The sequence below is a fragment of the Copidosoma floridanum genome, unplaced genomic scaffold (genome assembly GCF_036245765.1).
Source record: "Copidosoma floridanum isolate Cflo_tuat_1 unplaced genomic scaffold, Cflo_Japanese_pri ptg000021l, whole genome shotgun sequence".
In the NCBI taxonomy this organism is placed as follows: Eukaryota; Metazoa; Arthropoda; class Insecta; order Hymenoptera; family Encyrtidae; genus Copidosoma; species Copidosoma floridanum.
The window spans coordinates 7,823,071-7,846,617 of record NW_028321898.1 but is presented as its reverse complement, the minus strand read 5'-3'; the positions used below and the strand labels follow the sequence as shown (position 1 = coordinate 7,846,617).

At 31.8% G+C, this 23,547-nt stretch overlaps 1 protein-coding gene across 2 annotated transcripts in view; it reads right to left on the bottom strand.

The window, feature by feature from the left end:
* The window catches only part of Su(Tpl) (Suppressor of Triplolethal), a 415,814-nt gene that overhangs the window by 167,895 nt on the left and 224,372 nt on the right, over positions 1-23,547 (bottom strand). For both annotated transcript variants that reach the window (XM_089594169.1, XM_089594170.1), the window contains 2 exons: positions 2,560-2,814; positions 2,423-2,493 (listed from right to left, as the gene is read on the bottom strand). In XM_089594169.1, the coding sequence (XP_089450295.1) occupies positions 2,423-2,493; positions 2,560-2,814 (326 nt within the window). The remainder of the gene's footprint in view (positions 1-2,422; positions 2,494-2,559; positions 2,815-23,547) is intronic.

Below are 23,547 nucleotides of genomic sequence, written 5' to 3'. Positions count from 1 at the left end.
TAAGCATTATTGAATTTTTTGCAAGGTTTTACTCACAGACCTTTACAGTCAACACAAGGGTTAAAAGTCATAAAATAATAAGATTCAGGAGAAAAAAATACATGGAAATACGTATTTTGGACTTGCAATTTTAGTACTTTTCATGATCTTTATAATAGATAAACAATATGTACCACTTTAAACACGCGAATACCATTGTAAAAAGTTTCTTTTTCTACGCGCGGGAAAATCGGCTAAAAATTTTTTTTTACTTTTTATTACCACTCACTTTTCGGGAGTGTAAACAAGCAATACATTTTGGTAAAGCACAATCGAGCGCTGAGAAAATGTTAACATCCACACTTATGAACATACATGGCTAGACATAAATATTTAGCTATTAATAGAAAAGATAATGTTATTAGTCGACGGGTTAGTATTATATGTAATCAGTCAAGTTATTATATATTGACCTCCACCAACTAAACTGCACTATCTATATTTTTTTTACATTTTAATTTATAGAAACGTCACGCTTATTTTTATAGTGAAAATCGCTGGAGTGCGAAAAAACTTTGTCAATTAAAATTACAAAGCAGTGAAAAAAGGTATCCACTTTGGCCAGGAGTCGAACCTGGGCCTCCTTCTTGCCGGGAAGGCACATTAACCAACTTCGCATTAAAATTCAACTTAAAATATAAATAAAAATTTAGATAGCACAATTCAGATGGAGGAGGTCAATATATAATAATTTGACTGATTACATATAATACTTACCCATCGAGTAATAACATCAATATTCGAAGTTAGTTAACGCGCCTTGCCGGCAAGAAAGAGGTCCAGGTTCGACTCCTGGCCGAAGCGGATACGTTTTTTCACTGCTTTGTAATTTTAATTGACAAAGTTTTTTCGCACTCCAGCGATTTTCACTATAAAAATAAGCGCAACGTTTCTATAAATTAAAATATAAAATAAATATAGACAGCGCAATTTAGATGGAGGAGGTCAATACACAATAACTTGACTGATTACATATATTAATAAACAAGTTAATGCATACATAACTATAACAGCACTTCACTTTTAACAGCAAGAAACTGCACGAACGATTTACCTGCAAACACACGGAATCAACAAGAGAGATAAGACAGGATCACTCATGCAATGTAAGGCTTGTAAGATTCAACACAACGTAAGGGCTTAAAAGAATGTCTTGTAAAAGTTGCCAAGCTGCAAAAGGAGGTAGACAACTCAGAAAAAACTGCATTCAATTTGATGCAGTACAATTACAACCGAAAATCTTGCACTAGATACGGACCCTTGAGTAAGCTAAAAATTTCCTTTCTGTCAGCAGGAAATGAATCAAATAGCATTTATCATTGACAAATTTCTATAAACCATTACGATTTCTTGTATACAAACAGATGTTTATTTTATGAAAAATTTAATGGTATATTTAAGATTGGAAAAGAAGTATTAACATAAATATTTAAGGATATAGGATTTTTTTTTTTTTTTTAAGAACTATAATTTGAAAATTGTTCACTCTTATTGGTCAATGTTTCAATATATCATCAACCACATTAAATGTAACCTATCTCTTACTGCTCAGATTTTTGTTATATCATTGTTAAACAAAAGGTAATAAATACAATTCGTTAATAGCAAACTACAAAACTCAATTTTTGCTGTTATTGCACATTATAATGTTAATTTGTGGCTGTTTCTTAAGTTTAAAATGAGATAAAAATTAAGGAAAATATTTTTCACCTATTAAAAAAATCAAATCAGCTTTGCTAATACTTGTGCGTGATTGAATCAGTGTTTTTTCTGATTTCACAGGCCAAAAATTAAAGTTTCTGTTATGCTCTTAAGGTACCTTCACTGCAAGAAGAACTTGTGAGTGCTTATAGAGACAATTTGTATTGTTGAGACCGTGAAAAACCATGAATTATTTCAAAATTTCGATGTATAAATTAAAAAAAAAACTGCGTAAAGCGTATGCTAGAATCCAAATTACTTATAAAAGAGTTTTTTTTTGTTTTATAAAATACTAAGCACAACAAAATTTTGTCGAACAAATTACAACATGATTACGCTTGTTGCCTCTTTTTGGTAAACAAGCTAAAGTAGTATCTCGAATCTATTGCACGAAAAGCAAAATTTCCTTTTTTTTAACGATAATGTTGTTTTTCGACAAATTCTGTCGTGTGCAAGAAGATACGCATACAAACAAATTTATAAACGCGCAAACACGGACTTTTTTTCTTAATAGAATTATTTTTCTGTAAATTTTAGAAAATGTAATAGTAGTGTGCTATCTTAATTTAGACGTAATTTTTTATTTTACGTGTAAAGATAATTTTGTATCAATGCTGAAACTTCCTCTTTAAGAAAGCAAGAAAACATATTTCTAACCTAATGCAGTTGCTCACACTCTTACCTTTATTAATACGATCATACAACTCAGGCCTTTTAAACGGACGTAATGCTAAAAGGTGGACTAGTCGTTCTCTGAAAAATGAGAATCATTTAAAATGCGACTTAAGATTCGTGAAACATAAGATGTGCATTACTTACTTTAATGGTTTTCGCATAACTTCAGACAGTTTCTTTAAATTTTCATTGGGTATGCGATTGTTGACAAGATTGTTTTGCACATACTTACAGGAAAACGAAGGCTTAAAAGAATTATGAACTGGATTAGTTGATATAAAGTCACGTTGTTTTCCTGCCAAATTTGAAGTCATTACATTAGACGAAGAATTAGACTTAATTTTTCCTTTAACTTTGACTTTTCTTCCTACTGGCTCATTGGCCTTAATAACTCGTGTGCTGTATTAAAGTACAATAATGAAATTAAAGATATTTTGCAAAAAGTAAGAAAATTAGTAAAATTGGTTTTGTTTTTTATCATTACAAACATAAAACTGCTGATTAACAATGACTTGAGAACAAGGTAAATAAGTGAACACAAAATGTAACAATAGAGTTTGTGACGTTTTGTAGGTGAAGTCCTTCGTAGCCTCATTAGACAGAATTTGTTTACTATAAAACACGAAAGTTAACACATTTTAAACACAAACAAATAGGAGTGCAAAAATACTGCCTTAAGAAATATATTCTATTTTAAGAATTCATTGTCACTTGACCATAGCAAGTAATAAAAAAGCTAAGAAAAAAAGAAAGAAAAGCTTTTGTCTTCTTTTCAACGGATATAAGTTTTTAGTGTGGCGTACTAACGAGCTGAGTCATAGACAAACACAACGAGCATTAAAGTGCTTTTCAATATTATAAGAGTGAAGCAGATCAATACAATTTATTTCATTTCTGTTATAATTCATAGTTGCTTTAAGAAATACTTTGTAAAGTAGGAATTAAGACACATTGTTAAACTTGGTTGTTACGGAGGCAGTTCACTCATGTGCGAGGTTATAATGCACACATTCACTTTTGTAGATAAAGCTCTCAACTGATGCATTGATAACTCAACAACATCTAATTTGTTTTAACTCAAATTTTAATGTTTAATAAATCTAAATAATATACGATTACGTTAATTATGTTTCAAAATAAATTTGGTACCGAAAATCAGATAGCACTATTAAAAAAAGAAAACAAGTTATTCGACTAAAGCCCACATTTATTTTACACGTAAACTTAGAGCAAAAAACCTTCAAAGCGCATCTCAAGTATACCTTTACTGAGAAAAGTTTAGTAATACTGTAGCTCTTAATAATAGTGGAGTTATACCTGCAGAAGGACGCTCTTATTTCTTGAATCAGGTACTCCCACGTTCACAAAGCTGCGCTCCCAAATAAAAAGAAGTGTGCTTCTATTTAAAAAAATAGTGCCTCTCTACTACAAAAGAGGCAACGTTATTAACTCAGATGGTAAAGATACATGATATGTTATATATCTACCTATATTCAATGATAACTTTAGAGGGTCATCTCAGCTCCTTCCCCACAACTAAGAATAGAGTAACATTCTTTTACTTTCTCTGTTATTTTCATTGCGTTATATACTGATTGACCCCTCAGCCCCCCTCCACCAGACTACAGCCCACCCTTATTATTTTTAAGGCACGCACTAAGCCTCCCTTAATATAAGGGGGTTAGGGCCCCTTAACCCTCTTATTTGTGTCAAACCACCTGGCCCTCCTCGATCTATCCTCATTTACATCCATGCGGCCACCCTTAATATTAGGTATAACAACTTTAGTTTGTCTATTATTAATTAAAGTAAAATTTTGAACTCAGCCCCGGTCCCCTAATGTTTTTTGCTACCCTCTTGCCCTCTTGGCCTCACTTTAGCCACGTTTACAATAAGGTAAAACTATAACAGCTTGTTTATTTTTTTATTCAGTTGAATTTTTTATATAATCTTCTTAGCCCCATAAGTGCATTTAACTTCTACTTTAATAAATATAAAATGAAATTTTTTTACTTTTTAACTTTATATAATAAATTTAATTTTCTGAAGAGTATCCCTTGAATTCCTTGAGACATCATAACTAAATGGCATTACGTGCACTAACTTGATAGCTGTATATTATTTTAAAAAATTTTGTTAATGTAAATAATAAATGATGATATTTTTTTCTGTATAACTTGTTAGAAAATTCCCAAACTAACAATGAGGTATTTCTATGGCATGCTGATTTTTATTAGTCGTAAAAAGTTTTGAATTGTGTTATCACCCACGTGTAAGAATACGACACAATATTATCATTCTTAATCAAAAAACTACAAAAAAACTTATGGAATATTGAGATAGTGGACCTCGCCAAGTCTCACTGAATTTTTTGTCTTTTTTACTACTGTTTGTACTCAATCAATTTTGCAGTACGCCTTCGTCAAAATCAAAAACTTTAATACATCCTTGATCACCTATGAGGTAACCTACAATAATATTACATTGAATCTCATGGAGCTTCCAAAGCCTACAGTAGCATTACATTTATGTGCTCTAGCAGTTGGCGCAATTTTTGGAAATGTGGTATTACAAGAAAGCCAGTTTCTTTTAAAAAACGATAGTTTTTATTGAGTATCAATAATGATAATAAAGTAAACATAACTGCTACAATGACAAAATATAGAAGAAAACTTTTTTGTAAACTTTAACAATGATGATTTATTTGTAACGAATAGATATTCAAATTATTTTGTAATTTATCAATGGTAGTTTTTGTTATATTTATAGGCTACCCTAGATTGAGAAAAAAAAATTAAACATGTCTAAAATACGGTCCTTTATTTTCCTCCGTTTGATTTAAATCAAAATAATTGCCACTTTTGGACAAAAATGTATTCATTTCAAAAGCAGTTGTGACGTCGCAATTGATAAATTTAGAAAATGTAAGTATTGAACAACGAAAACCTATGATTTGAAGCGTCAATGTTTATAAAGAAAGAGATGTCTCGAGGGCAATAATCTTTTTTTTTAATGCAAAACAAGAGTTTTTTCTTAATTTTTTTTCCAGTGTTCATTCAAGGTAAGAAAAAAAATTTTTATTTTGCTTTTTGAGCAATACTCTAAGCATCGCTGATTGTGAAGACTGAAGAATATCAGTTTTTTTTTTTTTTTTTCTCATTGTAAGACCAACATTGTTAAAATAAAAAAGAACTTCCTTTTAAGGTGGCTTTTGGAATCCGACAATCTTCTTAATGGTAAATTTATAAAACAAAAAAATATGTCTATACTACTACGTGTGCTAAAGCAATTTTTTCATATCAATTTGTGTAAAATTACCATCAACTTACCTGTTAAAATTTCATAACAACCACTTATTTACAAGATATCAAAAAAAAATAACCATTAAAAAAGGAACATTTTTCAGATGCCATTTTAATCGTCATCCAATAAAAAAATTACTATGCCCATAGCATTAAAAATAAATTGAAATTTCGTAATTTGTGGCACTAATTCATTAATACATCCATAAATTTTTTACCCAATTCCATTCATCAGGTCTTAAGAGCGCGCGGTGGCTCAGTCGGCTAGGTCGTGGATTGGCACGCGAGAGACCATGGTTCGATTCCAGGCCAGTACGACTTTTTTGGGCAAGTACCTCTGTGATCTTTCACAGGTGCTTTTTCACCGCACAATGCTCCTCAAGGAGGGCTTAGGCGACCTTCTCGCAGCAAAAATTGCCTAATTCCCCCTACCCCCCTTCTGTAATGGGAGGCCTCCCATCCCTTTCCTTGTCCCTCTCCCAAGTGCCAAGTGCCTTCAGTAGTGCCCTTATTAAAGGAGCCGGACGTAGAGCACTCTAATTGAGAACAAAAAGAAAAAAAAAAGAAAAAAGAAAAAAGAAAAAAAAAAAACAGGTCTTAAATTCATCGAAGTTTCATAAGCAACAAGATAAAAGTAAGTACAATTGTTGTATTAATAATACGTTCATGTATAATACGTTAATATGGAAGGCTAACTACGAAAGAACTCTATTTAATGCAAATTAACGAACATTATATCGTTAATTTGACATTGCTGTAAGCCTCTGATTTGTGATAAATAATTGGACGATGTTTATTACATACAAATTAAAAATAATGTCTGGTGCTGTGCGTAATTGATACATAGGTTTTTTAGATTCCTCGAGCTTACTGTCACTCTGCACCTTCGTTCACACATTGGGCCAACAGGAAAAAAAGTTTTCTGCCCTCCATGCCAAAAATACTTAGCTGCCTGAGGACTTATAGTGATTTACTGGGGGCACAGTGTCTCCACCTGTGCAAAATTTCATTTTTCGTTCTCGATAAAAAAAACAATATACGCTTACATTTATAACTATAGGTATAGTGTATATACCTAACACGAGGTGAAATACACTTTAATATATAAAAAAAAAAAAACTCTAGGTATGGAAGTACATTGTATAGTTTTTTTTTTTTTATAACCCACTTTGCAGAACATGAAAAATTTCAGATAATTTGTAATTAATTAAATGTATTATGAATCGTAAGTATAACACCGTTGGTCAACAAAGAATTTCGCTTAATTATTTTTGCATAAATATCTTTTTTGTTTCATTTTTCGGGACATAAAAAGTTTTTATTTTTTTATTTCCAATTTGTGATACTAATTAAAAAAGTTTTTTGTCATTGCAGCAAATATCAAAATTAAATTTGAACACAAGAAATTAAAGCTAAGAAAATAGTTCCAATGTGACAGGGAGTTTTTTTATGGGAGAAGTGGAACTGCATCGACACACACCGCAGGAACAGCTGTAGAGTGGGACTCTATAAATATTATTTATTAGACTTCTAATACAAAACAACCCTCCTTGCTACGTGGCTTTTGATCCACGTCTTAAACTGCATCAGCACATTACTTAAGAGTGAATCTACCAGAAGGATCATCGTACCTCACAGCATTTGCAAGCAAGCTCGCCAATAGTTGCTAGGGATAACAATCCTTACAAGTCCTTGGAAGTGTGCATGGTCCTAGAGAACTTGCACATATGACTAGCCTTTTTCCATAAGCTGCTTTTTTTAAGCATAGCTACAGGCTTAATGATTTCCCTAGCTAATAAGACAACGTACTCAGCGTAGCATGTGTCAATACTAGCGTACACACCTCGTAGAGTCTTGCCTCTTTACTTTTAACCGGTTGGAGCTTTTTCTTGCCCTATTTTAACGCTTATCTAAATATAGGACAGTTTTTACTGCCCCCTTCGTGTCCTGTATCCTCAGTCTTACGACGGAAACACCATGCTGTTCTACTGCAGTCTTTTTTGCAGTGGTTACAGCTCTCGCATTTGAAGTACAGCTTAGATCGGTCTTCTTCTTTAGAATCATGGGATACGTGACCATAGTCTAAACACTTAAAACAGCTTTTTACAACTAGCCTTTCCTTTAGATGGCAGAAAACAAAGCCAATCTTGAACCGACCTGCGTGTTCCACTTCTTTGGCAACTGATTCGTCAAGGATCACGAGCGCCATTCTTGGTCCCTTAGCGTTTGCTTTGAGAAGCTCAACCTTCAAGTCATGGTTTCTGCTTTCTATGATCTTCTCAATTGACTGTCTTATTTTTGTTTCTTCAACGATACGGTCTACATCGCGAACTTCGAGCATCATTTTTCAAACAATGGTTACCACTTGTCCTTGGCCAGCCACTGACTTTTCTACAAAAAAAAAAAAACTTGTAATACCTTTTTTTCCTTTAGCTTTTAAAAGCTAATCTTCTTTCTTAGTGTGTACGATGCTCTTCACAATAGCTTCTATTTCGTCTGGATTGAAACTTGTTATCAGTGGCTTAAGTTCTCCAGCGAATATTTATCCCTCAGCTACCTCTACCAGAACTTTCATTATCGTGTTTGGGCTTATTTAAGCGTCCTATCTATTACTAGAAGGGACCTCGTCCTGCTTACTAACATTTATTCTCTTTTTAGAACGAAGTTCTTTATGTCACGTTACTCGGGGGGCTGGAATTTTAAAACCGACAGATTTTTTTTTTTTGGAAACGAAAGTAGTTTTACCCAAAGTCTCTGCCTTTCAAGTTTCCCCCCTTACCCTGTTCCCCTCACCTACTATTCTTTACACACTTCCCCTCTCCCCGCTATATATGTATATCTGTCAACCGTGCCGTGTTACTCTTCTGCAAACCTTTACCCACCATTCCCCCTCACACTCCCAAGCAATTAATTTTCAAACCAATTACAATTTTATTTTCCCACACTAACTTTTATTTCACTTTGAATTTTTTCTTTTACAATTCTAAAAAAAAAAAAAAAAAAAAAAAAAAAAAAAAAAAAAAAAAAAAAAACATTTTCCACTATAGAGATTTGAACCCTCGACCTCCTGCACATGAGGCCAGTACCTTACCCACTCTGCTACAAGCGCTGCCGACTATAGATGATCGGTTTCTTGTACTTATCGTGCGGTTCATAACTATAATATTCCATTTTTATATGCATGCACTGATACTACATTTAATTCATGATAAATTGTGTATTTGTGTTCAAAAAAAAAAAAAGCATTTGATGCATAAAATACCGACCGATTTTTATTGAACCTGAGGTTTTTTTTGGCATTACAGTAATACTAATAATTACTGTTATAAATAAATTATTTTATGAATAAATTATTAAAATAAACATATACAATGGAGTTGCACAACGTATCAATGGTTTTTAAGATTTTGAATTCGACTAACTAATTGTGTTACAATGTCACATAATTATATAAATTGAAAAAAAAAAAAAAAAAAAGGGAATCAAATAAAAAGATTAAATATGAAAATAAAAAAGAAATTAAATAAAGGAAATACAAAAAAATGAAAAAAAATGTAATAAAATGAAATATGAAAAAAAATAAAACAAGAAATGAAAAAAAAAAAATAAATAAAACAAGAAATGAAGAAAAAAATGAAAAAAAATGTAACAAAATAAAATATGAAAAAAAAACAAAAAATAAATCAAGAAATAAAGAAAAAAAATAAATAAAATAAAAAAAAAACAACAAACCAGGGGGGATAAATGGGTCATGGGACCCACGGTAAGAACGAAGTTCTTTAAACATGAGATGAGTATCGACACAATTTCTCAGGTAACAAAGGGGTCGCCAGACCCACAGGAAGAACGAAGCTCTGTAAACGTTAGTACTGCATTCATGTTGTTTACTGAAACAACACTTGAAAAACGAATAAAATAAAAAAAAAAAAAAAAAAAGTTTACTACTCACGATGGTTGAACTTCGTGAGAACGTCGTGCATAAATACAGTACTCACGAAGTTCAACCATCGTGAGTAGTAAACTATTTTTTTTTTTTTTTTTATTCGTTTTTCAAGTGTTTGTGTTAGTAAACAACATGAATGAAGTACTAACGTTTACAGAGCTTCGTTCTTCCTGTGGGTCTGGCGACCCTCTTGTTACCTGAGAAATTGTGTCTATACTCATCTCATGTTTAAAGAACTTCGTTCTTACCGTGGGTCCCATGACCCATTTATCCCCCCTGGTTTGTTGTTTTTTTTTTTTTTTTTTTTATTTTTTTTCTTTATTCCTTGATTTATTTTTTGTTTTTTTTTCATATTTTATTTTGTTACATTTTTTTTCATTTTTTTCTTTATTTCTTGTTTTATTTTTTTTTTTTTTTTTCATTTCTTGTTTGATTTTTTTTCATATTTCATTTTATTACATTTTTTTTTCATTTTTTTGTATTTCCTTTATTTAATTTCTTTCTTATTTTCATATTTTTTCTGAGGTCTTTGATGTCTTTCTAAGGACTCTTTAAAGGGCTCCTGTTCCTCTTCACTTTGCTCATTTCCTTAAGGGCAAAGTGCAGGGCTTTTATCTGGACCTGCTGACACAACGTATCTCTTTTTTGCTTCCTGTAACGCAACGAGTCAAGAGCTCCTTCCTAATCACCATACATGATCTTTTTAGGAGAGAGAGCGCTATCCCATTGTTTTTCTGCTTGTTCAAGAAACTTCAAGGCACTTTTGAGGCCATCTTTTACAACTTTTGCTGTGTTAGTACGCTTATACTTTATAACATTCAACATCTCTTCAAGTTCTTTCTTGACATTATTTATGCTGTCCATTTCTAGATCCCGCTTCTTTATAACCTCTTTTTTCAATCCAGCAAGAAATTTAACGTCTCCTATATGTTGCTGTACATAGTTGCACAGCTTACTCTCTTGCTATTTGTGGTGTATCCGGTCAGGAGATCAAGTAATCCGGGTGGTCCACTATAATCATCGGCATGAACTAAGCTCCCACATCCAAAGCATAGCTTTAATTTATCTTTTTCTCAGCAGTCATGGGAAACTTGTCAATACCCCAAGCATCGGAAGATTTTGTCACGATAAGTCTTCTTTCAACACGGCCCGAGACAAACCCAACTTTGACCCTACTAGCATGTTCTATGCCAGTCTAAGCCATCCGTACATTTTTTCCTTGAAATATATAAAAATGTATTCATGGAAATTCGAAGTAATCAGTGATCCGTTGGGGGTGAAATGTGAGACAATAAATAAATACAAGTAAAGTGTATTTTAATTTTCTTGCGTTGATTTATTGATGCGCAACGTTTCGCTGACAATATGCGTCAGCCTCATCAGGCTACAAAATTAAAATTAAAAACACACAATGAGTGATCTGGAAGGCTTAAACACAAAAATACGATAAATTTTTATGTAAATTGTTACCGCAGGTACGCGAGAATTCGTAAGTTTGGTTGACTTACTCGTCACCTGTCGTGCTATCGACTGACAATAAATTACAACAACAAGCCAGCGCTTATATAGGCGGAGCCGCAAAGGTAAAAGGTAAAGGGCGATGAACTCGATCGGGACATTTAAACTTTCGTAGTAAAGGAAGGTATGCTCTATTAAAGGAAAGCACATCCTCCTTTCTATTGATGTTGTGTTTGTCGAGTTTTATATAAAGCATTTCGGGAATAATTCTTTTTTTGTACTTGGATTCTTTGTCAAGGATTTTGAAGTTATCCCAATCGAATTTGTGGTCAAAATTGATTTGGTGTGCACAAACAACGGAATCAGAGTTTTTACTTATCATATGTTCACTAATGTGGACCTCCGCCGCTCGCTTTGTTTCACCCACATATGACGCAGGACAATTTTTACAATAAAACTTATATACTACATTTTTCCGTTTATGTTCATTCGTTGTATCTTTTTCTAAGCGGACGATATGCTGCAGTTTATTGTTAATAAGAGGGTAAGTGTGAATATTGTAGGGTTTTAACATGGTTGAAATTTTTTCAAAATTATTGTCAATATATGGTATGCCTATTTTGCAGAGAGGGTAGGTGTTTGTAGTGCTTCTGTGATGATTACTTTATTTGTGTCTTTTTAATCTGACCTTTATGTTTTCATTAATAAAGTTGAAAGGTTAAATATTTTTTATCAACAGGTTTTTCACCCTAGCAATATTCACACCGTGAAAACGTGTACTGGCAAGTAAGATCGCCCTATCAACCAAATTAAAAACAATATTTCTCTTATAGCTAACTGGATGACCAGAAAAATAATTTAAGATTTGTCCGGAAGAAGTAGGTTTCTCAAACAAGTCAAAATTGAAATAATTAGAATTTCTTATTATCGTCAAGTCTAAAAAGTTGAGTTTCTTATCAATCTCCATTTCATATGTAAATTGTAGTTTGGGATGATATGAATTAAAAATATTTTAAATTTGGTCAATATGGTCAACATTAATAAAAAGTAATACATCATCCACGTAACGAAAATAAAAAGATGGAATAATATTAACGTTATTTTTTAAGATGGAGAGACAATCATTTTCCAAGTCGTCCATTACATGGTCAGCAAACAAAGGTAAAATAGAAGAACCCATTGGCGTGCCGAAAATTTGTTGATAAAAAATGTTGTCTAAACTAAAAAAAGTATTATTGAACAAAAAATCTGTACATTGTCGAATTTCATCAACCGGGATTCGACATTTATTCATTATGGTCACAATGCGTCGATCGATGCTGCGTAGTACCAACTCTAGAGGAATATTAGTAAATAGGGAGCTAACATCTAAAGATATTAGTCTATAATTAGTAGTGGGTTTTATATTTTTTAGTTTGTTTTTTAATTCAAAGCTATTATTAATGTGTGATATTGGAACGTTGACTGACTTCTTGAGTTCATCGTAAATTACTTTTGCTAGAAAATGTGTAGGGCTATTGATAAGAGAGACGATAGGACGTAAACGGGCATCGACCTTGTGAATTTTCGGCAAGCCATAACATTTAGCTAGAGTTGTATCTGTGAGCGACAAATCGTTGGGATGGTATGCTCTAGAAAGGAAGCCGTTAGAGTTGAGATTCTTAAAAATGTTAGAGGTTCTCTTTTGTAGAGAGTTTAATGGGTTTTTTGAAATAATTTTATACGTCGATTTATCAGACAGTAAATTATGCATTCTTCCCGTATAGTCACTTTTTTTGAGACAAACCGTAACGTTGCCTTTGTCAGCAGAGGTGAAAAATATATCGGGATTTTTGTTTAGAAAACGGAAGGACCTGCACATACAACTATCAACCAGTATGGCACAACGAAGATTTTTACTCAAATGCAGGTACGCGAGGGTACTTCCTAACCACATAAAAGACCTCTACAATAAGTTTTTAAATGTCAATTTCCGTTGCAAACTGATACATGCCGATTTCAACAAAAGTACCTTACATTTCTGTCAGAAACTTCTGAACTTCGAAATTAGCGACATTAACACACATATTAGATTTTTGCAAAACTCAATTTCCCGTTTAAAAGATCACATCACGTCATTAAAATTAGACTACAATATTCGTGAACGATATTATAAATTTGTCAACATCAAACAAAATACCATCTACAGAAGATCTAATCATACGTTACATAAAAAATTTAAAAAAATCTTACCGAAAACAAACACCACAACCAGTAGTAATGATTTCATACACAATTTAACGAAAATAGCCATTCCTAAAGATGTCGCCGAAATTGCATCTCTTGGACCAAATTTCGATCTCCCATCATCTTTTCGTGAACGCGATTTTTTATGTATTATCAAAATCCTAGAAGTTGGTCTCTCACACCTCGATACGAACGATCGAGTAAAGACTGAAATCCGTGACAAATTATCTCAATATTTGGTTAATGCTTGTAAAAAAAAGCCAGCTATTTCTAGAAAGGACCGCCAATATGCAAAAAATTTAAAATCAACAAGAAATTTTCTAAACAAAAATCCCGATATATTTTTCACCTCTGCTGACAAAGGCAACGTTACGGTTTGTCTCAAAAAAAGTGACTATACGGAAAGAATGCATAATTTACTGTCTGATAAATCGACGAATAAAATTATTTCAAAAAACCCATAAAACTCTCTACAAAAGAGAACCTCTAACATTTTAAAGAATCTCAACCCTAACGGCTTCCTTTCTAGAACATACTATCCCAATGCTTTGTCGCTCACAGATACAACTCTAGCTAAATGTTATGGCTTGCCGAAAATTCACAAGGTCGATGCCCGTTTACGTCCTATCGTCTCTCTTATCAATAGCCCTACATATTTTCTAGCAAAAGTAATTTACGATAAACTCAAGAAGTCAGTCAACGTTTCAATATCACACATAAATAATAGCTTTGAATTGAAAAACAAACTAAAAAACATAAAACCCACTACTAATTATAGACTAATGTCTTTAGATGTTAGCTCCCTATTTACTAATATTCCTCTAGAGTTGGTACTACGGAGCATCGATCGACGCATTGTGACCATAATGAATAAATGTCGAATCCCGGTTGATGAAATTCAACAATGTACAGAATTTTTGTTCAATAATACTTTTTTTAGTTTTGACAACATTTTTTATCAACAAATTTTCGGCACGCCAATGGGTTCTTCTATTTTACCTTTGTTTGCTGACCTTGTAATGGACGACCTGGAAAATGATTGTCTCTCCATCTTAAAAAATAACTATAATATTATTCCATCTTTTTATTTTCGTTACGTGGATTATGTATTACTTTTTATTAATAATGACCATATTGACCAAATTTTAAATATTTTTAATTCATATCATCCCAAACTACAATTTACATATAAAATGGAGATTGACAAGAAACTCAACTTTTTAGACTTGACGATAATAAGAAATTCTAATTATTCTAATTTTGACTGGTTTGAGAAACCTACTTCTTCCGGACAAATCTTAAATTATTTTTCTGGTCATCCAGTTAGCTATAAGAGAAATATTGTTTTTAATTTGGTTGATAGGGCGATCTTACTTGCCAGTACACGTTTTCACGGTGTGAATATTACTAGGGTGAAAAACCTGTTGATAAAAAACAATTACCCTTTTAACTTTGTTAATAAAAACATAAAGGTCAGACTAAAAAGACACAAATATAGTAATCAGAACAGAAGCACTACAAACACCTACCCTCTCTGCAAAATAGGCATACCATATATTGACAATAATTTTGAAAAAATTTCAACCATGTTAAAACCCTACAATATTCACCCTTACCTTCTTATCAACAATAAACTGCAGCATATCGTCCGCTTAGGAAGAGATACAACGAATAAACATAAACAGACAAATGTAGTATATAAGTTTTATTGTAAAAATTGTCCTGCGTCATATGTGGGTGAAACAAAGCGAGCGGCGGAGGTCCGCATCAGTGAACATATGAAAAGTAAAAACTCCGATTCCGTTGTTTGTGCACACCAAATCAATTTTGACCATGAATTCGATTGGGATAACTTTAAAATCCTTGACAAAGAATCCAAATACAAAAAAAGAATTATTTCCGAAATGCTTTATACAAAACTCGACAAACACAACATCGATAGAAAGGAGGATGTGCTTTCCTTTAATAGAGCATACCTTCCTTTACTACGAAAGTTTAAATGTCCCGATCGAGTTCATTGCCCTTTACCTTCTACCTTTGCGGCTCCGCCTATATAAGCGCTGGCTTGTTGTTGTAATTTATTATCTGTCGATAGCACGACAGGTGACGCGTAAGTCAACCAAACTTACGAATTCTCGCGTACCTGCGGTAACAATTAACATAAATTTATTGTATTTTTGTGTTTGAGCCTTCCAGATCACTCATTGTGTGTTTTTAATTTTAATTTTGTAGCCTGATGAGGCTGACGCATATTGTCAGCGAAACGTTGCGCATCAATAAATCAACGCAAGAGAATTTAAATACACTTTACTTGTATTTATTTATTTTCTCACATTTCGCTCCCAACGGATCACTGATCACTTTGAATTTCCAAATTCACCGGAGGGCACTGATATATACTAACAAATCAAAATATATTCATGTTTTGTATAAAAATATTTGCCTAATAATCTAAGACCTATGATTAGAGTTTTGTCACTTTGTTCACATATAGTTTTGAAAATGATTTTTAGTTCCTGTTTTATTAAATAAACACTACATAAAAGTTTCGTTCATACAATGTCAGTTGTTTCATATTATGTTACTCTTTTTAGCATTGCTAATTAAAATAAGTAAAAAGATTTTTTTTTTTTTTTTGTAAGGACTATCAGTACACGAAAAAAACTATGATTTTATATAATTGTATTTGAATCTTTTGTGATACAATTTTAATAATTCTTTTAACTTCCATTACCTCAAATTTTTGCTGAAATTAAAAACAAAGCAAAACTTGTCCTAACTAAAAAGGTAACATTATTAAATGTAAAAATAAAAAAAAAACAACAAACCAGGGGGGATAAATGGGTCATGGGACCCACGGTAAGAACGAAGTTCTTTAAACATGAGATGAGTATAGACACAATTTCTCAGGTAACAAGGGGGTCGCCAGACCCACAGGAAGAACGAAGCTCTGTAAACGTTAGTACTTCATTCATGTTGTTTACTAAAACAAACACTTGAAAAACGAATAAAAAAAAAAAAAAAAAAATAGTTTACTACTCACGATGGTTGAACTTCGTGAGTACTGTATTTATGCACGACGTTCTCACGAAGTTCAACCATCGTGAGTAGTAAACTATTTTTTTTTTTTTTTTTTTTTATTCGTTTTTCAAGTGTTTGTTTCAGTAAACAACATGAATGCAGTACTAACGTTTACAGAGCTTCGTTCTTCCTGTGGGTCTGGCGACCCCCTTGTTACCTGAGAAATTGTGTCTATACTCATCTCATGTTTAAAGAACTTCGTTCTTACCGTGGGTCTCATGACCCATTTATCCCCCCTGGTTTGTTGTTTTTTTTTTATTTTATTTTATTTTATTTTTTTCTATATTTCTTGATTTATTTTTTGTTTTTTTTTCATATTTTATTTTGTTACATTTTTTTTCATTTTTTTCTTCATTTCTTGTTTTATTTATTTTTTTTTTTCATTTCTTGTTTTATTTTTTTTCATATTTCATTTTATTACATTTTTTTTCATTTTTTTGTATTTCCTTTTTTAATTTCTTTCTTATTTTCATATTTAATCTTTTTTTTTCATTCCCTTTTTTTTTTTTTTTTTTCAATTTATATAATTATGTGACATTGTAACACAATTGGTTAGTCGAATTCAAAATCTTAAAAACCATTGATACGTTGTGCAACTCTATCGTATATGTTTTTTTATATTTAATTTCATTACTTTTTTTTCATTCTTTTGTATTTCCTTTATTTCTTTTTTTTATATTTTTCTATTTATATTCATTCTTTTGTATTTCCTTTATTTCATTTCTTTTTTCATATTTTATTTCATTATTTTTTAATATATTATTTTATTTGTTCAAATTTCATTTAATTTCGTTTTTATTTTTTTTCATATTTCATTTTTTCATATTTCGTTTCTTTTTTTTTCATATTTAATTTCATTACTTTTTTTCATTTATAACAGTAATTATTAGCATTACTGTAATGCCAAAAAAACCTCAGGTTTAATGAAAATACATATATTTAATGCGTAATAACGCGCGTTATTATATTTGATCTACATAACCATATTTATGCTAATTAAATTTTTTTTTTTTTTTTTTTTTTTTTTTTTTTTTTTTTTTTTTTTTTTTTTTAGAAAACAAATACACAATTTATAAAACAAATTCATAATTGAATGTATTATCAGTGAATACATTTAAAAATGGAATGTTATAGTTACGAATCACACGATAAGTACAAGAAACCAACTTCTATAGTCGGCAGCGCTCGTAGCAGAGTGGGTAAGGTACAGGACTTACATGCTGAAGGTCGAGGGTTCAAATCTCTTTATTGGAAATTGTTTTTTTTTTTTTTTTTTTTTTTTTTTTTTTTTAGAATTGTAAAAGAAAAAAAAATTCTAAGTGAAAGAAAAATTACTGTGGGGAAATAAAATTAAAATTTGTTAAAAAATTAATTGCTTGGGAGTGTGAGGGGGAATGGTGGGTAAAGGTGTGCAGAAGAGTAACACGGCACGGTTGACAGATATACATATATAGTTAGGAGAGGGGAAGTGTGTAGAGAACACTTGGTGAGGGGGGGCGGGGTGAGGGGAAAAACTTGAGAGGAAGAGATTTCTGATTCAAAAAAAAAAAATCTGTCGGTTTTAAAATTCCAGCCCCCCGAGTAACGCGACATAAAGAACTTCGTTCTAAAAGTTATTATAACACTCTACTGTATATTTTGTTCACAAATACTTAAACCATCCTTGAGGCATTCCTATGACACAATAACTGTTTGTTTTAAGCTCTCACTAAATTTAGAAATTGTGTTATCAAGCATGTATAAGAGTGTGACATGATATTATACTTTGTGGAAAATCAACAAATAAGCTTCAGGAATGTTTAAATACTAAGCCTTACTACTTAAAAGTATAAATTCTCTCTTTCTCTTTTTAAACTTTAACTTTAATCCTCTAGTTAACCTTAATCATAGATAGTCCTTGATATTCAGGCTAAACATGTTTGTATCAAACATAGATTTCTCGTTTTATGTCTAACGTTGCGTATAAATTTGATTGAAGACAAACGGTTGACCTGAAGAAATTAATTACTTATAACTTTTTTAACTTCTACTAATACAAATACTTTTTGAAGTTAATAACATAGTGATAAATTGTCACAACTAAAAAGGTAGCATCATGGCACTAGGCCCTTAATAATATTTTATTGGGAATTCATTTTTATGAAATACACCACGACAGCCATTTTTTTAAAGGTTTCTTATGAATATTGTAGTGCATTGCTATTGTTCGAATAATGTTCTTTGTTGTAAGCGATTTTATATAAGGTGCGAAAAATTATCTACAGCGATAGGAAAGAACATTTTTTTTTTATTTTTAAAATAACTTTTTAAACTAGGCATTTAATATAACCATACGAGGTACACAAATAATATTGATACACTTCTCATTGTATTAATTAAGGCATGTACAGATAGCGGTACTTTTAACTAAGCACTCTTGAAAACAACAATGCTCCGTTTTGATAGCAAATATGCGTAAGATTAGAAATTCAAATGCTCTTTAATTTTCTGTTTTAAAAGATTTTCAAGAAAGAAATGGAAATAAAAAAAATGTCATCCCTGGGTGCAGATCGAACACACAACTTCCTGTTACTAGACAGTTGCCCTATCACTTGAGCTACCGAAGAGCCGTGCATTCACTCGCACCGTAGGTTTAAATAAGTTTCCATTCTGAATTTCTTAAAGCTCGATTTTGATAGATATATTGACAAATAATTCTAATGCTTGTTAGCAAATTAGAAATTAAAATTTTTCTCATTTATATTATTTCTTAAAAATTTCTTAAAAAAGAAAATTAAAGTGAATTTTAATTTTTAATAAGTATATTTTTTATAGAAATAAAATTTATTAAGGGCATGGGTAGTTTCAAGAGTGTTTACTTAAAAGTGCCACCATCTGCATATGCGCCAATTGATACGATAATTACATCGAAATATTGCTTATGTAACTCCTAAAGTTATATAGAATTTCTTATTTATCAACAAAACAACTTATTAATAAGTTGATGAAAATGTAATTTTCGAAAATATTACATATTTTTATGATTTTGCAAGGTCTATTTTTATTTAATTAAAGCAATACTGTAAATGTTTCAGGAAAAAATAATTAAAAATGCCTAATACATTTAAGAAAACTTAAACTTTTACTATTTCTTCAAAAAAAAATAACAAAGAGAATTACTGGATTTTTTAAGCGTGTGCAAGAAAGTTAATTAAAAGTTAACATGTTTGAATAAAAGAAAAAAAAAGTTTACAAGTTGTGTATCATCATTCATTATTTGTTTATTAGTTTAAGGGAACCAAGTCCCTTTTCATAGTAATTATAAAATTTGTTTGTACAAACATAAACGTTTGCTACATTAACAGCCAAAAATAATTATAAAAATTTTTCATAATAAAAAACTACGTTTTTGTTTCACAACCTCAAAGAAAAAGAAGTCACATCCATTGCAAATAATGCACAGACACAAGTAGCACAAACCACATATATCTACATAAACTTCAAATCGGAACACATAATCAAGACTTTAAACCTAATAATATTATCAACAGCAAGAAGATTCTGATCTATAAGAGCAAAGGAGTTCTACACCGTTCCCAATCTTGCAATCAGTATAAAAAATTAACAATTATTATAGCACGTGTCCTCAACCACCTGGCACCTTAGATTGTAGTGAACAAAATAATCAGTCACATAAGGGCAGTTCCATTAGATGCGCCATTTCGAAAACCAAACCAGGCAACAATCGTTGAGGTCATGACAAGATTTTACAGAACCAATTTTCAAAAAAAAGCAACATAACTGTAATTATGATTAAAATATCCCGTAGGCCTTCTAATTTTTATTAACATAAAAATTTAGAAACCATGACTTATTTTTTTCACCTAGACCAAACGCTTCTCAAAGTTCAGCCAACGGTCAACAGAAACATGAAAATCATTTATAGATTCAACTGTATTTATAATTGTACTGTTTAAATTATGATCAAAAACGAATGCAATTTTATCTCTGAAAAAACGGATAACTTGACTTTTATCGATATTCAATAGAAGGTGATTATTGAGGATCCAAGTGTTAAATGAGTTGAAGTTTGATTGTTATTTAAAAGCATCAAAAGGAGATTCAATCATGATATCTGCATTCATCAAAAAGTTTACAAAGCTCAGACATTGGTTAAGATCATTTATAAATGGAATTAACAAAAGAGGTCTAATATGTAAGCCCTGAGGATTTCCAGACCAAACCCCGATAGGCTACGAAACAGCATTCCGAAAGCGTAAAAATTGAATGCAATCAGTTTAATAAGAAGCAATCTAGGCATGCAATCTATCTCTAATACCAATATTCCAGAGTTTACTGAGCAACATATAGTGATTCACAAAGTTGGAATCCTTGAAAAATCACCATGGACCTCATTAACTTGATACGAATAATCAAATGATCTACCCATAAAATCTGTAAAAGTCAACAAGTTAGTAGCTATTAATCTAACTTGAACAAAACCATGTTGCTGTCTAATTATTCCGGAATAAAAGCAGTCAGAGATTATGCCCTTAACGATCGCGTCAAGGATCTTAGGGACTGCGCTGATCATCGAAGCAGGCCGATAATTGGTAACATCACTTTTATTCTTACATTTATGGATAGATTAAATAAGAGATCTCTTCTAGTAGTCAGGGAAGACCCTAATGTGGTTGTAGCTTATATTTCATCGGTAAGCCCTCCCTCTCAATGTCCCCGCCCGTAAACAGGTAACTTGCGTAAACAGGATAGTCCTGTATATTAAAGGCTTTAAGTTTAGTATCAAGTATGCCAGGTCTCAACCAAGTCACACTGAGAACAATGAAGTCATATAAGGAACTAACACAGATAACATGTTTACGAAATGAACTCAGTTTCTTGCAACCCTTAATTCTTCCAATGTTCCAATAGTGTATTCGAAAAGAGGGCCGTTTTTAAACTCTTGGGTCTGCCACAACTTTTCTTATTAGAGGTTCGGAGTTGTTATTAGTCAACCTAATCACAGCTTTGCGCTTTTTATAATGCTTCGCAGCATTTGAATTGGCATGGCCAACAACGCCAGCAGAACTAGGTGTAGACAACTGTCCAGAATCAATTGAGTCAACCTGGCTAACCTCAAGATCTTTAACATCTACACTAGTAGGCGTATTATTTATATATTCTGTTGTCTTAGTGATACCAGCGGCATTCGAGACTTTAAGCTGCTTATTCAGTCCCTCTAGTTCTATTATCTGACAGCTTGTCAAATCTGCTCTGATGTAGTATGGCTTGGGTAGATACTGCTTTCCTCTTATCACTGCCATAGTGATCAGCCTGGATGAAGGAAATGATAAGTAATGGTCTCTACCCAGCTAGAAGACTCAAATTAAACTTTCTAAGATGTTTAACTCTCGATACACTGGAATATATATTGTATAGCCTTCTAAGAAGCAGCATTCTTATCAGCACTCCGTTTTTCAGGAACAAAATCAAGATCAGACTCAGGCAAATTAAACAACAACACATTACAGGATCTAGGAATCCTGTCATTTACCTCAGCTATGACACCATTCACAGTAAGACCTGCTCCAGAGCTGTCACGATTAGAATCTAAAGATGAAATCGAGTTAAGGATATCCTTTAAGACCCGCAAGGGTTCTCTTATGTCCAATATATCGTTATCATGAGATAATAGTTTGTTCTTAATCAGAATAATGTCCTTAAGCACATACTCAGATGCTACTGCCACGGCATAATCACTGTACTGAGCAATAGTTTTATCGATAGCTTGTTGCGTATGATTTTCTCAAGTGTTAGACATCTGACCATTGGCAGTCGAAATGATATTCTGCCAAAAGGGATACGCTTTTTCTAGCTTTAAAGATAATTTAGTACATGCAGAATTCTCAATGGACACATGAGCAACCTAATTACACGACGCACAAACTATATAAGCGATTTCCTCACCTTGCTCAATAATGCAGGCCTCCATGCAGCGAGCACACTTCTCATGAAAACTAATACTACACTTAATACAGTCAAAGAAAACTGAGTCAAGTGCCCATATTAAAAACCCACAAAATTCAATAAATCTAGACAAACAGTGTGAATACGCAAATTAGGTGAGGTGTATACAGGCCTCTTGAATTTCAGATTTCTAAGGTCCTATTTAAGGTCAGAAAATACTAACATGACCCGGGCACGTAGGGATATACACGATTTGTTTAACAATACAGATGTACCAGATACATTATCTCAATCAACAAACTGAACCAAAAAAATGTGAAGTGAAGAAGGAGCGTGTTGCTACTACTAGTGCTGCCTGTAATATTTATACAAATAAGATTTTAGCCTTTATAAGCAACATTTAAAAATTTATGGTGGTCAACACTTAGTTAGAAAACTAGAAGTCGAAAGACAATAAATGAGATTATGAAGCGGAGTTAGGGATGTATGACTGCTATGCTGAATATGGCAATAGAATACATGTTAAGAATAAAAATATAATTGCATGATGCGTTAGAGTAATAAAATATAAAATAAAAGTATTTAATTAAAAAATATCTAAAAGAATCTAATCATTAATGCAAAAATAAATATGATAGTATTGAAATTGTAGATTATTTATGCAAGTTTGTTAGCAACAGCTTAGGCTGCAACATATTTAAAAGAAGGCAGAACATGGCAAGAAGCTGTGAATATTATAATAAAAAATTAAATAAAAAATTAGAGGTCAGACATTGTTAAACACTCCAAATCTAACGCAGCTTAGGGTAAAATTGATAGATAAACAGAAAAAATAAAATACATCGCGAAGCAAGATAAGTTGTAAGAGAAATTAAACAAAGAGAGAACTTAAGAAACGAATATATAGCAATCAGTACAAAGCAAATATAAATAGTAATTGGAAAATAATTCTAATACTGGTAGATAAGTTAAAAAATTTTTAAAATGACTTCAATAGGTACACAAGCAATATTCATACAATTATCATTGTATCAATTGACACATGTAGATGAAGGCCCTTTTATAGAAGTACTCTTGAAAACTATCCATTCCCTTTTCGATAGCAAATATATTAAGGATTCACGATCAAAATTTACATATTTTCTATTTCAAGAAAAATTCTTAAGAAATAAGTAA